The 17,296-nt window shown below is 40.0% G+C and overlaps 1 protein-coding gene across 8 annotated transcripts in view; it reads right to left on the bottom strand.

Moving 5' to 3' along the window:
- Positions 1–17,296, bottom strand: part of LOC135095655 (dedicator of cytokinesis protein 1-like) — a 56,060-nt gene that overhangs the window by 31,884 nt on the left and 6,880 nt on the right. For 7 of the 8 annotated variants that reach the window (XR_010264467.1, XM_063996623.1, XM_063996624.1 and 4 more), the window contains exons 7-21: positions 16,691–16,783; positions 15,377–15,532; positions 14,880–15,034; positions 14,398–14,520; positions 14,050–14,176; positions 13,059–13,262; positions 12,705–12,862; positions 12,160–12,277; positions 11,504–11,672; positions 11,134–11,333; positions 10,675–10,778; positions 10,052–10,375; positions 9,100–9,276; positions 8,506–8,680; positions 3,932–4,045 (exon numbers count right to left, since the gene is read on the bottom strand). Coding sequence is in view for 7 of the 8 variants with exons in the window: in XM_063996623.1 (XP_063852693.1) it covers positions 3,932–4,045; positions 8,506–8,680; positions 9,100–9,276; positions 10,052–10,375; positions 10,675–10,778; positions 11,134–11,333; positions 11,504–11,672; positions 12,160–12,277; positions 12,705–12,862; positions 13,059–13,262; positions 14,050–14,176; positions 14,398–14,520; positions 14,880–15,034; positions 15,377–15,532; positions 16,691–16,783 (2,397 nt within the window). In the remaining variant the exon portion in view is untranslated. The remainder of the gene's footprint in view (positions 1–3,931; positions 4,046–8,505; positions 8,681–9,099; positions 9,277–10,051; positions 10,376–10,674; positions 10,779–11,133; positions 11,334–11,503; positions 11,673–12,159; positions 12,278–12,704; positions 12,863–13,058; positions 13,263–14,049; positions 14,177–14,397; positions 14,521–14,879; positions 15,035–15,376; positions 15,533–16,690; positions 16,784–17,296) is intronic. The other variant, XM_063996627.1, reaches the window with a different exon arrangement.

Below are 17,296 nucleotides of genomic sequence, written 5' to 3'. Positions count from 1 at the left end.
ACTACTACCACCACCACCACCATTAGTAGTACATAAGTAGTAGTATACATAACGCCTTAAACTGTACACTATTATTACACACTGTACTATATTTGAGGAGGAGGAGGAGGAGGAGGAGGAGGAGGAGGAGGAGGAAAGCAATTTACTCTGAAATATACAAAAGAGGATGAGGAAGACTAGAAAAAGGACAAGGAGGAGGAGGAGGAGGAGGAGGAGGAGGAGGAGGAGGAAGGAAAACAAAACAAAACAAAACAAAAACAAGACATCAATCTATTTACAAAGCACCACCACCACCACCACCACCACCACCACCACCACCACCACCAGCACAGCCAAATACAACATATAGCTAGCAGGTACAGTTGTATATACAGTGTTATGAAGCAGTGGTATACAAGGAGGGTGTATGGCGGCCACTACCACACGTACGCACACACACACACATGAACGCACACACGCACACACACACACATACACACTATTTGATATTAGTAAGGAAGGGTGAAATAAAAGGTGGATTCTTGCTTACCATCATAAAGAGACCTTGACTGAAATTATAAAGGTAGTTTTAGTGGTATTGTGTACGTATTGTATAACCTAACTGTATTTTCGTATAGCTAACTACACTAAAGATATACTCAAGATATAAAGTTTAAATATTGCTTTTCTTAATCTGACACCTTAAAATATACTGACTCACCTCTGTATATCTGTGACCTAACTGTATTTACGTATAGCTGACTGTACTAAAGGTATACGTACTGATTTCAAAATATACAGTTTAAATATTGCTTTCCTTAATTTGACACCTTAAAATGATACACTCACTCACTTCTGTATATCTGTGACCTAACTGTATTTACGTATAGCTGACTGTACCAAAGATATGCGTACTGATTTCAAAATATACAGTTTAAATAATGCTTTTCTTAATTTGACACCTTAAAATGATACACTGACTCACTTCTGTACATATGTGACCTAACTGTATTTCCGTATAGCTAACTGTACCAAAGATATACATACTGATCTCAAAATATATGGTTTAAATATTGCTTATCTCACCTCAATAACCTATAAAGATATGTTTACTGATCTGACAAGCCAAACTCCATCTATACACTCAGAACCACTATACAACATGAGTCTGTACACTGCTTCCCATCTAAGTGACAAATCTGAAACTAAGTGTGAGGTTACCGACTGCCTGGCTGGTCTCCGCATAAGTAACGTAACCTTGCACCTAAAATATAGACGCAATGATTCGGGAATAATGACTGCTTTTAGCGACATACCAATTCCTGTATAACCCAACACGCGTAAGACTGACTATACGAGAACATACACAAATTGTTCTTCAAATACGTTGGCGTCTAAAATATTCCGTTACTGTGTTGCGTATAACCTAACAACCGTATGACTAACTATACAACAATAATACGTACAAAATGATCTTGAAATACACTTGTTTGAATATTCTGTTACTAAATTGCACTTAACCTAACCTAACCAGTACCAATTCGCTGTATTAAACATACATACGCATACTAGTCTTAAAATACATGGTTTTCTTGATGTTGTAAGTAATTGGGCATCATTTCAGTTACTCCTGTTCATTGTATTGCTCATTATAATACATTTTGATTCAGTATTAAGAAAGGAGAAGGAAAAACAAATAAATAAAAATAAATAAATAAATATTGACTCAAAAATATTCAAAATGAGGAGGAGCAGGAAGAGGAGGAGGAAGAGGAGGAGGACAATGATGAAAGGAAAGAGGATAGGTAGGATAGAGGCAAAAAAGAGGAGGAGGAGCAGAAAGAGGATAATAATAAGAGAGGATAAAAAGGAAGACAAAAAAAAAGAGGAGGAGGAGGAAAAGAAAGGAAATAAGGAGGATAGGAGCAAAAAAGATAAAGGGGAAAAGGAGAAGGATAATAATGAAAAGAAGCAAAAAATGACAACAATAATGGAAAGAAAAAGAATAAGAAAGAGAGAGAAGGCAAAAACCAGAAAGATTAGAAAACAAAAATGAAAGAGAAAAAAAAGAACAATAACAACAGCAACAACAACAACAACAACACCAATAACAACACTACACTTTACAATACCAAATGCGGAAAAAACTACTTTGTCACAGACCCTCGTAAACTCACAAACAGGACGAGAGAGAGAGAGAGAGAGAGAGAGAGAGAGAGAGAGAGAGAGAACCACCCTACCAACCTCACTTTATTACTGTGTCTCTAATAAGCGTGCTATGTTTATTAATGCACTGTAACCCTGTAAAGCTTGTTGTTCCTGCCTCATACTTCTGTTGTGGTGGGTCTTAACGGGGTTCTAATGGGGTCTCAATGGGTCTGCTTATGTGTTGTTGCCTTTTTCAAACTAGTCTCTCTCTCTCTCTCTCTCTCTCTCTTAGTTTATTTTTGTTTTTTCTAATGATTTATTTTTTATTTTTATTTTGGTTACGTGTCACTGCTTTCGTAAACGTCTTTTGTCAGTGTTGGGTTTCATGATGTTTAGTTTATTTCTTTATCATGTTGTGCATATTTTCCATTTAATTATTTATTCTTTATGTTATTTTATTTATTTATTTATTTTTTAGGCATGGTTGTTTTTCGTTCTCTGCTTTGAGTGTGTGTTAGGTTTAAAATTTATATTTATTTATTTATTTATTTACTTATTTATTTTGTCATATAGAAATGAATAATAATAATAAATAAACGTACATACATTTTTCTCATCCTCATCCTCTGCTGTGTACTGAGTGAGGCTTCAACGTTCACTTCAACCTTCTTCTTTCATCAGGTAAATAAAGAATGAGAAGGTTTTGTCTTGCCCTGTTTTAAACTTTGTCCTCTGCTCAGTGTGGCTTTAAAATTCACCTCATCTTTTCTGGTGCTTGTTTTCTATTATGGAAATCATGAATAAACCTTTTTTTCCATCTTGGTTTGGCAGGAAGTATAAAAATAGTAAGTGTTCATGAGGGTGCTGAGTGCTGGTGCTGTGCCTGTGCTGAGGTGTGCTTGTCAGTGCTGACCAGGGTAACACTGCCACCTGTGCACTATACTACACACACACACACACACACACAAACACGTACAAACTGACAATATTAATCAAAGAATGGACTATATAACCAACAAACTAACATACTGAGTGACTGACTGACCAACTCACTCACTCACTCACTCACTCACTGCAATATTCAACCAAGGAACTAACAAACTAACAAACTTACTGACTGATTACCTTATAACACATTAATCTGTAACACACACACACACACACACACACACACACACACACACACACACACTCTTAAACACTCTTAAAACCCCAAACATACCCCAAACACCTCATCCACACTTCCAACATAAATAAAACACATTTCAAACATCCCAAACACACTCGCAGGTGGTGTTCAAACATGTTGCAAACCCCAAACACAATCGCCGAGTCTTAAAACACCAGAACACCTCACAGCACCAAATAAACACGAAACACAAGTCCCCACATCTGAAAAACATTAAAATCCCAAAGAAAGCTCAAACAGACAACAAACACACCACAAACAACCCAGTGTCTTACAAAACATAGTAAACCCCAAAGACAACCTTATAGTCTTAAAACCCCAAACGCAGCCCAAACACAGCGCAAAAAACCCAATCTATACCTGACAAAAATATAAAAACATACCCCAACATGCCTAAACACACCCAAAACACACCCAAAATACACCGAAACAACCTAAACACACCCAAACATACCCAAACAAACCCCAAAATACACGAAACACAATTTAAAACACCTTGAAAACCCTTGAACACACCCAAACGCACCCAGATACACCCTGAAAAACCTAGCCCAAACCCAGTGCAAAATAACCCAAAAATAAAAAATAGCCCAAACCCAACAAACCAAGCCTTACCTCTTCAATCATCTTGCGTTCCTCTGTCAACTGAAAACTGTTGTCGAGGTCTAGCATCTGTTTCAACTTGATTTTCTTCTTCTCTTTACGCATCACAACATCCGTCCCTGTTATCTGAGGAGGCAGGGCTCACCTCAGCTCTCACGCACACACACACACACACACACACACACACACACACACACACACACACACACACATACACAGGCACACACAGGGAGAGATATGATGGACAGTAACACACAGAGACATACACACACACGCTTATATGTGAAGTCATGCGTATACAGAGATAAATAATGATTAGATAGGTTTGTTTTTTGTTTGTGTATGTGTGTGTGTGTGTGTGTGTGTGTGTGTATAAAGGAATATTAGAGTGAAATAGAGGGTAATAGATATGATGGATGGATATAGGGAAACAAAGAAAAATAGGAAAGAAAAGAGAAAAAGAGAGAATGTTCATGGCTAAAATGAACAAAATATATTAATGATTGATGGATAAAATAAGGTGGTGATAAACAAGTGTAAGGGGAAATATCATAATAAAACAGACTAAATGATGGAAAGAAAGAAAGGAAGAAAAGAGAACGTTCAAAGATAAAATTAACAAAAAATACGAAAAAATGACAAAATTTACAAAAAAAATGAGAAAACGATGAGACAGAGAGAGAGAGAGAGAGAGAGAGAGAGAGAGAGAGAGAGAGAGAGAGAGAGAGAGGCAACGTCATTGCTTTCACTTCCACTGTGGTGATGCTCGTAAAAACGTCATAATCATAATTTTCGTACGTAACTTGCTTTGTTTATCCCTAATGACAAACAAATAAAAATAATAATAATAATAATAATAATTGATCTACACACACACACACACACACACACACACACACACACACACACACACTGAAATTATAAAAAAAAGTATTTACTGCTAAGACTAAATTAATTTTTCAACGCATCAAGAAAAACACACATTATTACACAAAAAAAATACCAAAATCCTAAAAAAACACATTCGTTACAAAAAAAATAAATAAATAAATGAATAAATAAAAAAATAAATAAACACACAAATAAAAAGAATCAAAACACACTATCTAAAACACCTCTCCTCTGCTTGCATAGAAAACGTAAACTAAAACAAACACTGAGATTGGTGACGCTAAATTGTATGGATAAAAAAAAAAAAAAAATGTTGTGGGGGTGGGGGGGAGGGAAACACTTGCAAACTCTATAGATAAGATGTATTACGTTTCATTCATTTAGGCATGTTTGGGTGGAAAATGATGCTTCTTCTTTTTTTTTTTTTTTTTCAATGAGTCGTTTGGATTCTGTGGACGAGACATGATGTTTTATCAAAGGGCGAGTTTTATGTTTGAATTTCTGTAGTCTTGGTTAAAATCTATGCATGAGACAGAAGATTGGGTCTTACTAATTGCTCTGTTCGGGCTTAAAATTCTTTGGATAAATATAATGCTCAATTAATGCATCCCTCTTGGTTAAAATTGTAGAGATGAGACAGATTTTATTTAATTAGCAGTACTGTTCTGCCTTAAAATTCTCTAGATAAAATAGGTCTTTTTTTTTTATTGGCAGCGCAGTTCTGGCTTAAAATTCTCAAGATAAAATAGGCTGGTTTTGTTTTATTGACAGTGCAGTTCTGGCTTAGGATTCTCAAGATAAAATAGGTCGTTTTTGTTTTATTGGTAGCGTTGTTCTGGCTCAAAATTCTCCTGATAAAGTAAGCCATGTTTTTGTTTTGTTAGCAACACTGTTCTGGCTCAAAATTCTCCAGATAAAGTAAGCCATGTTTTTGTTTTGTAGTACTGTTCTGGCTTAAAATTCTCCAGATAAAGTAAGCCATGTTTTTGTTTTGTAGTAGTTCTGGCTTAAAATTCTCAGAGCAAAATAGGTCATGTTTAATTACTGGTTCTGGTATGTTTGGATAAGATTGTATTAAGTCATGAGTTTGTCTGTGTTAAAACTCTGCAGATAAAAGAGATTGTTTACTATTAATGGTTCTGGCAGTCCCTGTATGAAACATGCCTGCCTGTCTACACCTGTCATCACCATCCAAAGTCTTCCAAAGCTCCCTAATGACTCACCACTAACAACCTGATCACTGAGTCCGTTCCTTTCACCCACCACTCTGTCTGACAACTAGTTCCTTCCTGTCTCTTTCTTGAGCCTAAATTTTTCAAGCTTGTATGTTACTTCTTCTTTATGATTAATGACTTGGAATTTGTATTTTTAATTTGTTGCCTGACACCTGGTACACCTTTCCCTAATCACCAATCATTTGTACTTTTAATTTGTTGCCTGACACCTGGTACACCTTTCCCTAATCACCAATCATTTGTACTTTTAATTTGTTGCCTGACACCTGGTACACCTTTCCTTAATCACCAATCACTCTGACACACCTTTACTTGTTTTCCAGCCACATCCAGTCGTCAGACGGGGTAGAAATTGTAATATGTGTTCTTTTTTTCACCCGTAACTTTCTTGCAGATGCTTATAAAGATTTCAGACACAGCATGTGGTGGTATCAATTATCTCATATCAAAGTGAAAGGGTAAACACACCTACAAATTAATCGTAATACCTGCTTTGCTTTACTTTTTGGCCTTTATGTATTATTCTCTTACCCGGAAATAAAACAAATAAGAGATGTCATTTCACTGAGTTTGTTCTGGCTTCAAATTAAGATGCTTTCATTAATAGCTCTGTGTTAAGTAAGTCGAAAAGCAAGCGTTTCTACAGGTGGTAGTGTGTTAACCGCACCACCACCAGCACCACCAGCACCACCAAGCAATGCTGTGACGCCATGCACTCCCAGAAGAGACCCAGAAATGAGGGAGAGGGGGAGATGAAAGGCTGGGTGTGTGGGAGAGGTGGGAGGTAATGAGATGGAGGGCTGTGAGTGAGAGAGAGACTGGAAAGAGATAGGGAATGGAAGAAATATATGTAAGGTTTGGTATAAGTGATAGGGGAGATGGGACATACAAAAAATTGTAAGGTTGGGTGTAGCAGAGATGGAAGGTGGAGATGTAAGGTTGGATGAGAGAGAGATTGGAGAGATAGGAAATAAAATAAATATATATAAGATTTGGTATAAGTGATGGGGAGATAAAAAATAAAATGTAAGGTTCGGTGTAGGAGAGACAAGATAGAAAATAAAAGAAGAGGTAAGATTTGATGGAAAAGGATGCAAGAAATTTGTAAAAAGTAAGATTAGATGTAAAAGAGATGAGAAAGACAAAATAAAAAAATAAAAAATTGTAAGATAGGATGCAAAAAGAGAAATTAAAAAGATCAGATGCAAAAATAAATAAATAATAAATAAAAAACATAAGATTTTTGTGTAAGAGACGGGAAAGAGATGGAGAATTAAAAAACTTAAGAATTAAAGTAAAAGAGACAAGAAAGAGAAGGAAAAAGAAAAAAGTAAGATTGGCTGTAAAAGAGATGAAAATAAAAAAAGAAGCAAGGTTGAATATAAAAAATAAGAAATACAAATGAAGAAGAGAATTAAATGAAAAAAATATTAAATGAAAAAGAGATTACAAGTTAAAAAATATGAAAAAAATATTGGGTTGTATTGATTTGTGTATTTGTTTTGGTGTGTGTGAAAGAGAGAGAGAGAGAGAGAGAGAGAGAGAGAGAGAGAGAGAGAGAGAGAGAGAGAGAGAGAGAGAGAGAGAGAGAGAGAGAGAGAGAGAGAGAGAGAGAGAGATCTTCACATAAACATGCAAATATTACAGTTGGGTTATTACAGCAAAACAACAACAACAACAACAACAACAACAAAAATAAATATTGCAACCAACTCTAGTCAAAAAAATATTAATATTGTCAAAAAAACACAGCAAAGAAAAATAAAAATACTAAATATATACAAAATTAAATGCTAGATATATACACAGCAATAAAAAAAAGGGTTAAAAGAAATTAAATAAAGCACACTGAGAAAATATATATATAACAAAGGAAGGAAGGAAGGAAGGAAGGAAGGAAGGGGCAAATTGAAGGCAAATTAAAGACCAGGAAGGAAAAAAGATATGAAGACAAATAATAAAAAAATGAAGGGAGAGAGAGAGAGAGAGAGAGAGAGAGAGAGAGAGAGAGAGAGAGAGAGAGAGAGAGAGAGAGAGAGAGAGAGAGAGAGAGAGAGAGAGAGCATAAAATAAAAGAAAAACAAATTAAAACAGCAACAACAGAGACAGACCGAAACAGAAATGAGAAAACAGAGGAAAAACAAACAAAAAAACAGTAAAACAAACCGAGAGGAAGAGAGAGAAAGAAAACACACAAAAAACATAAGGAAACAAATTAAAACACAGAAACACAGAGAGACAGAAACAGAAATGAGAAAACAAAGGGAAAAACAAACAAAAACAGAAAAACAAACCAAGAGATAGAGAAAGAGAGATAGAGAGAAGAAAACACACAAAAAACATAAGAAAACAAGTTAAAACACAGAAACACAGCAACAGAGAGACAGAGAGAAACAGAGAGGGATACTACACCTTGAGAACACCACAGACATCACCCCGATCACCCCAGCACCCCAGTACCTCATCGTTGGAGGACATGAGGCGACGCAGGTGTCCGATAAAGCAGGGCAGGAGGACTCGCCGACAGTCAGGGTACTTGAACAAATCGCTGTGTACTATTTCGTTGATCGTTGAAAGTTTCTGCTTGGGTATTCTGGACGGGTGAAGGTTGTCCACCATCTTGGCCAGGATCAGGCTGTGGGATGAGGGAATCGGGACTGGTTACTGTGTGTGTGTGTGTGTGTATGTGTGTGTGTTGTTATTGTTTTGGTTGTGTGTGTTATTGTTTTATCGACTGAGGAGGAGGAAAAGGGAAAAAATGTTGTTGTTTTATTGACTATGTGTTGTTGTTATTGTTTGTTACTGATTCTCTCTCCCTCTTTCTCTCTAAATATGTCTATCATTCTTTACACTAATATTGTTCTCTCTCTTTCCTTCTGTGTGATCATTACTTCTCTCTGTCTCACACACAAACACACACACACTTCCCTTCACATCACCCTCATAAACACACACACCTATACAAACTCTTACACAAACACACACAAACACTCTTACCCACACACACAAAGACCCGAGGCTCTCTTCACATCATCATCTCCCTCACACACTCACCTCAGCTGAACGGGGCTGAAGTTAGTGATGATGTCGGGGATAGCTGTGGTGATCGAACGGAGACACTGGGCCTGCACGGTGAGGGTGGAGGGCGTCTTGTTGGTCATAAGATTTGCCATGCTATCCAGTAAATCCTTCAGACTCTTTTCAAACTCCTCTTGGCCTCTGCCGTTCATGCTAGGGAGACAAGGTGGTGTTAGTATATGAGGGAGCGGTGTTGCAGTACGAGGGGTGAAGGGAGTAGTATTAGAGTACAGGGGTGTGGGGTGTTAGTATAGAAAGGATGGGGTGTTAGTACTGAAGGGTGTAGAGTGTTGGAGTACAGGGGTGTAAAGAGAGAGAGAAGGAGAGCAAAAGGAGGGATATGAAGGAAAATGATGAAAATAACAACACTTACATCAATGACATAGAGTATATTTTGCAATGTCTACTGTATGAAGGCTGAAGGTAGTGATAGGACAATTAAAGGTGCCTCAGTGATTAGTAATTAAGTAGAGGTGTCTCAGTGATTAGTAATTAAGAAAAGGTGCACCAAATTGGTGTCAAAATTAAATTAGTGGATCAGAATAGGAACGTAAACAGGCTTCTGGCCGCAACTGTACATGTGGGGTGAGAAAATTGTATAACCAAATGACGATGTTAAATAATAATTGCCAAACGTGTGTACGTGGCAACCACAAAAACAAGAAACATCCAAACACTCAAAAAAATGCAGAAAATACTAATAAAAAAATAAAAAAATAAGATGTTGATCAAATATAAACATGTCCCCACACACACACACACACACACACACACACACACAAAACAAACATAATGCAAGTCCTTAGAAATAAAAAAAAAAAAGTAAATAAATAAATAAAGCAAAGAACCCACAGATTCATAAAACATTCACTTGTACACAAAAAAAAACAAACAAACAAACAAACCAAAACAACAAACAAACACTCACTCAACAAAGAGCTGCCTCGAGCGAATGATGAACCGAAAAATATACTGCAAACACTTCATGGCCTTCTTCAGAGTCTCCATCCAGTCATCTCTCCTCACACACTCCTCCTCCTTCACCTCCTCCTCCCTCCTGCCCAGCTCCTCCTCCGCAGACTTCCTCAGTGCTTTGTCGTCTTTTCTGGCCCCCTTTTCGTCAGTTCGTCTCAGCATTTCCATCTTCCTCATCTCCTCTGTTCGTCGAGCTTCCTGCGAGTCCCGTTTTTTATTGTCATCAGTTGCTTTCTCTCCTTCTTGCACGTAATATTTCAACACGTAGATAAGCCGGCTGTGGGAGAGAGAGAGAGAGAGAGGTAAGAGAGAGGGAGTGGTGTGGTTATGTGTGAAAGTATTGATGGTTGTGTGTAAGGTAGCAAGGACTGTAGTCTGAGAGAGAGAGAGAGAGAGAGAGAGAGAGAGAGAGAGAGAGAGAGAGAGAGAGAGAGAGAGAGAGAGAGAGAGAGAGAGAGAGAGAGAGAGAGAGAGGAAAGAGGGATATGAAAAAGGAAACAATGAAAATGGTAACACTTATCATTAACATATAGAGAGAAGGGTTACTGTAGGAAAACACTGCCTCTCCCCACATACTTGTAAGCCAGCGCAGCGTGGAAGTTCTGCTGTATATACGTGTCCAGGACTGGTTGGAATGCCTCATGCTTGTTCTTGTCTGTGGCTATAGAGATCACGTACACCTGGAAGAGATGGACTGCTGACTGTATGTGTGTGTGTGTGATGTCACTAGCCAAAATACACACACACACACACACACACACACACACACACACACACACACACACACACACACACACACACACACACACACACACACACACACACAAATGAATAAATAAACAAATAAATAAATAAACAAAAACTACAAAAACACTAAAATCTAGTAAAAAAAAATAAAAATAAATAAATAAATAAGTAAAATAAATAAACAAAAACACAAATTCAAAACACACATAAATAAATAAACAAATAAAAAATAAAAGAAACACATTATCACCAATCCACACACACACACACACACACACACACACTCACCAGGGCCTCAAACACTTTATTATCACTATAATCGCCTGTGCTGTTGTTCATGAGAATCTCCAGCAACACATCCAGAGTGTCTTGCAGGAAAACCATCAGTTCATCAGCCGGCACGCGAACCAGCCCCTGCAGACACGACTCCAGGTCACCACTGCTCTGCGACCCATGCCAGCCCCACTCCAGCAGGCGAAGGAGGTCACCTGTAATAGGGTCACAGTGGGTAAGTGTGGAGGTAACAGAGGCAGGATAGAGGTAATGGGTGTTTGAAAGAATAGGTAGGTATGGGGTGGAGAGGTGATAAACAGACAAGACTACGGTGACAAAGGCTCTGTATACTAAAACACACACACACACACACATGCATACACACCATTCTGGGTCAGTTTGGTGGAGCAGAACGTGGTGGATATTGTAATGTTATCCTTGAGAGACGGAGCAATGCCAAACTGCCAAGACTTGCCATACTCTTCCCCCGGCAGCCTCTCCCACGGCAGGCCCAGGTAGCTGAGGTCATTTTCGTTCCACTTCTTGCTGTCAATCTGTGTGTGTGTGGAATTAAAGACCATGAAAACACTGTCAGTCTTTGCTTTCTTTCTGTGCTGCACCTCCACTTCTCTCCAAAGGCTCTAGATGAAGCAATGTGGGTTTTTAAGTGTTTTTTATGGTTCCAGTGACAGATTCATGGGATTTCTATGTTATTTACAGGAGAAACACTCTTGAGAACTTACCTAATCATCTCTGTGGCCTTGGAAAAGTCGTGGTGAGAGAGCAGTGCTTCACAATATTGGATTAAGGATTATTCTGAAACACTTCTGAATACATATCCACTACTTTCTCCTTCTTCTCCTTCTTTATTCTCTTTCTCTTCCTTATCCTCCTTTTCCTCATCTTCATCCTCTTTCTCATCCTACTCCTCTTCATTCTCCTCCTTCTCCTTCTCCTCATCCTGACACAATCTCACCTCACCCCTCACAGCCTCCTTCTCCTCCTGACACCCTCACACCCCCACATCTGTCACAGCCTCACCTTGTACACTATGAGGTCGTGGTCTGTGTTCTGCAGTGTGGTACCGTTCTTCTGAATCAGCTTGACAAACGCCATGGCAAAGGGCTTCTCGCTCTTGTCCTTGGCGTCATTGGTGGATCTGTAGTGAGGGGAGTAATTGATTGGGTGAATGAGTGAATGCTTGAATGGCTGATTGACTGACTGGTTGGCTGGATGAGTGTCTGAGTGATTAGCTGACTGACTGACTGACTGACTGACTGACTGACTGACTGACTGACTGACTGAATGGCTGGCCGGCTGATTGACCAACACACACCCACACACACACTCAAGTCCTCCCTCACTAGTCTTACCTGACACACACACACACACACACACACTCACACACACTTAGTTTATTGTTTAACTGGTTTATGGACAAAATAACACTTTACATACATAGAAAAGAAACAGCTATATTAATTTCCACACACACACACACACACACACACACACACACACACACACACACACACACACACACACACACACACACACACATACACACACACACACCACTCCCTCACCGATGCCTGAAGGTAAACTTGATATGCGCCTTTTTAAACTCCTCGACAGGCAAAGCAATCTTGAAGGTCTCGGCCCAGCGTGGCTTTGGTTCGTGGTGGTACGTGACGGACCGGTACTCATCCAGTGGCCCCTTCCGGCACCCCTGGTAGATCACGCCCTGTGGAGGTGGTTAGGTTAGGTTAGGTCTGGTGAGGTTAGGTTAGGTTAGGTATGGATAGGATAGGTGTGTGGTTAGGTTAGGTTAGGTTAGGTTAGGTAACTGTCTGGTTAGGTTAGGTTAGGTTTGGAACACACATAACATACAGGTACACACTTCCCCACTACACACACACACACACACACACAATACATACAGGCACACACTTCCCGCGGTCATCCCAGACCCGCGCCGTGACCTCCACATTGCGGTCAGAGGTCTTGGAGCCCCTGGAGAACTCCCCGGACTGCAGCGTCACATAGAGGTCGTTTCGCACGTCACCAGGCATAATGACATCACTGAGGCCGAGCCGGTAAGCCACAGGAACCTCTCGCACCTCCAAGTAGTTTCCTTCCTTCAGCTGTGGGAGGGAGAGTGAGATACAGGTGTGAGAGAGAGGCCTGTATTCTGAAACACTTTGCTCTCTCTCTCTCTCTCCACGACTGTTTTCCAAGGCCACAGAGATAACTGGCTGGGTTCTCAAGGGTGTTTCTCCTGTTCATGTTGTTCAAGTCTAGTTAATTTGTCACTAGAACTGTAAAAACATCCTTAAAATCCTATGTCACTTATTGCTTCTCCTGTTAATAATGTAGAAATCTTGTTAATTTGTCACTAGAACCGTAAAAACACCCTTGAAAACCCACGTCATTTCACAACTATTTTCGAAGGCAATGCAAGAGAGAGAACAAGAAGAGAAAAACAACACAAGACTGACAGAAAGAAAATGGAGAGAAGGAAGGAAGGGAGGAAGAAAGAGGAAACGGAACAACAGATGTCAAGAAAAAAATGGAGAACGGGAGGATAAACAAAAAACAAAACACTGTAAAGAGGAAAATGAGAAAGGAAAAAAGAAAAGGAAATAGAAAAGTTAGGAAGAATAAATAAAACTAAACAAAACAAAAGGAGATAAGCAAATGAAAACAAGACAATGAAAAGGAGAAAAAGTAGAGAAGGAAGGGAGGAAGAAAAGAATGGAATAGAAAAGTTAGGAAGGATGAAAAGAAAACAAAATAAAACAAAATAAACTGGAAACAACAAAAACTAGAGAAGGAAGGAAGAGAAGAAAAGTGAGATGAAATAAAAACGCCAACTATAAACACACACACACACACACACACACACACACACACACACACACACACACACACCTGTTTCACATCTCCGTTCATGACTTGTATAGTGAACCAAATGCCTTGGAAACCCATCTTCTCTTTCGTTGTGTCTCCCCGCACTGACAGCAGCTTCTTCAGGTCCAAAGTCTCCTTCTCTCCACACCTGCAATGATCAACGGGTGTGTCAGACGTGGGCACTGCAGTAGACGTGAAGCGCACACACAGTAGTAATAGTAGTAGTAGTTTAATGACAAAAAAATAGCATCTCGTTCTTGTCTAACCAAACTAAAAATAATGTTTCATCAAGGAATAACAGATGAACACACACACACACACACACACACACACACACACACACACACACACACACACACACACACTCACAGGAACAGGCTGGCAAAGAGTTGGTTCTTGTTGTCGTCATCCATTTGAGGCACTCCTGAGAGCACAGCCTCCTTCTTCTTCCTTATCTGCTCTGTCAAGTCTGTGATGATGATGCCGTATGGTCTGTGGAGCAGGAGGAGGAGGAGGAGGAGGAGGAGGAGGAGGAGGAGGAGGAGGAGGAGGAGGAGGAGGAGGAGGAGGAGGGGACAAAAGGTAAAAAAAAAAAGAATAGAAAGTGAAAAAAAGGAAGAAAGGAAAGAAGAAAGAAAAGAGGATTATTTGAAAGAGAAGAGGAGGAGGAGATGAAGGAGAAGGTAGGGAAAGAAGGGGTTATGCATTAATTTAACTACAGTTGTAACAGTAATCCCCCCCCCACCCCACACACACACACACACACACACACACACACAAACCTTACAACACTTCTCCATCGCTTGAATTTCTCAGACCACACACACACACACACACACACACACACACACCTGCGCAGGAAGTCAGAGGTGGTAAGTAAAGCCTTCTTCCCCTGGCCAGCCATTGACTTCCTGGGATCCATCTCCTTCACCGCCATGCAGCCGTGGCGAATCACTGTCCCAATGAGCCACACTTGGTTGGTGTCCAGTGTGTGGGTGTTGAGGTCCTGTGGGTGGAGAGTGTGAGAGAGTGTAGGTGGGAATGTGATGTCTCTTGGCCACCTCACTGTGACAGGATATATTTAGGAGAAGCAATGTGTGAAGTGTTTATAAGTATTTGCAAATTATGGGTGAAAAAACACACACACATACATACACACATACAGCTACATTCATTTTCTTCCTTCCATTCTTTCTTCATTTTCCATTTCTTTCATCCATCCTTCCACCCAAACACACACACACACACACACATACACACACAATCTTTCATCCCCTTCCACCTTTCACTATTCCTTCCTTTCTTTATCTCACACTTCACACACACACACACACACACACAGACGCACCGTAAACAGGCACTTCAGTTCGTCGAGAAAGGTAAGGTCATGTGTGTATCCTCCATCGGTCCAGGGAATAATAAACGACTCAGTAAGTGGCTGTTCCCTGCCCTCCCGCGGATCTCCAATGTACAGACCCAGCGATATCTCCGTGTCCTCTGGTACCTGTGGGAGATGGAGGGGGGTCAGTGTGTGGGGGTACGACAGGTGTAGTTTGAAGTGTGTTTGGGGATGTAAAGGTGTGTTATGGTGCGTTTAGAAGAGTACGGGTGTGTTAGGGTATGAAGGTGTGTTTTGGGTGTGTCCTGTGGTGTTTGGGAATGTCTGGCGGTGTTTTGGAGTATTTGTGGTGTAATGGAGTAAATGAGGTGTGTTATGGTGCGTTTAGAAGAGTACGGCTGTGTTGGGGTGTGTGGGGGTAATGGAAGTGTGTCCTAGGGTGTGTTTGGGAGGGCAGAAGGGTGTGTTTAGGAGTACAGGTGTGTTAGGGTGTGTGGGGTAAAGGTGTGTTAAGGAGGGGTGTTTGGAAAGACAGAAGAGTGTGTTTGGGAGTACAGGTGTGTTTGGGTGTGTGTTTTGGGGTGTGTATATGAGTATGTGGTTGTATTTTTGGTATACAGAGTGTTTTGGGGTACTTGGGTGTGTTCTGGGGTGTGTCTGAGGGTATCCGGGTGTGTTTGGGTGTTTAACATGTCCAATAGTGATAATAGTACAGTAAGACCTAATCTGTTCCTGGATGCTGTCTAAAATCTAATATATTCAGAAATCAAAGCTATTTTCCCTGCAGTAATCAATGTAAAATGGATTCATTTGTTCCCAGACACCAGAGGATTGCTATTTCAAACTTTCACATCATTTAATGAAAAAACCAACAATACAAGTAAATAAAGGACTGTTTTCATTAAACGACCGCAAAAATCCGAAGATACAAGAATCAGTTTGGGGCGAGTAGAGTGCTGGAGGCTGGATGGAAGACTAATACCTCAGTCACCTCAACACACACAGTTCCTGCCACTCTCTCTCAGGCCTCAGAGTGGAGACTGGTCAGCTGGGGAGTGGTGTGGAGTGTGGCGATGATGTACACTTAGCAAAGGCTGCGGCACAACTAACACACACTGCAATCATGTCTGTGCTGGCTGCCGCGTGGCTTGACCAGAAGTGAAATGTGGCAAACTAGACAATTATGAGCTCAAAATTGTGGAAAAACCGCAGCTCCACTGTGGTAATAATCCCTGAAAGCTGCTAGTGGTACCAACAGCAGCATTACCAACACAACACACTGACCTTAATGATACAGCAACGTTACCAACACAACACACTCACCTTAATGATTATGTTCTTGATGGAGAAGAGGATGGTCCAAGACAGGTGTGGCTTGCGGCGGGTGTGTCCCTCCTCTGGCGTGCTGCTCTCCCCCTGTGCACGTGTGTAGGTGTGGAGGTGACAGACATGTTATATTGTTACTTAAATCCACTATTCTTACTTATATTCATAACTACACACTTAACACACTGAGGCAAGGAAGCACATAGTAATTTCACTTATATACAATACTTTCTTCCACTTACTTTCTTGAGAGGCTGAGTGTGGCATACAAGAAAGAGGAGAAATATTATGCATCTGTTCCCTTCTATTATGGATTTCTACACAACACTTGTATAAAAAATAAATAAATAAATAAATGAATAAATAAATAAAAAAACACTTAGCTAAAAAGAAAATAATCAAGAAAAACAAACTTTCCTCAATACAAACTTTACAAAATCCTTCTCTTTTATTGACAAATCCTCATCTCACCTCCCTCTACATCTCCCTATCCACCCTTACTCTCTCCACTTCCCTCTCTTTAAACCCCACACACTTCTCCACACCTCCCTATCCACTCATACTCTCTCCACCTCCCACTCTTTAAACCCCACACACTTCTCT

Source organism: Scylla paramamosain, unplaced genomic scaffold (assembly GCF_035594125.1).
Source record: "Scylla paramamosain isolate STU-SP2022 unplaced genomic scaffold, ASM3559412v1 Contig1, whole genome shotgun sequence".
In the NCBI taxonomy this organism is placed as follows: domain Eukaryota; kingdom Metazoa; phylum Arthropoda; class Malacostraca; order Decapoda; family Portunidae; genus Scylla; species Scylla paramamosain.
Note: the sequence above shows the minus strand (reverse complement) of the source record. Positions and strands in the feature narration are given on the sequence as shown.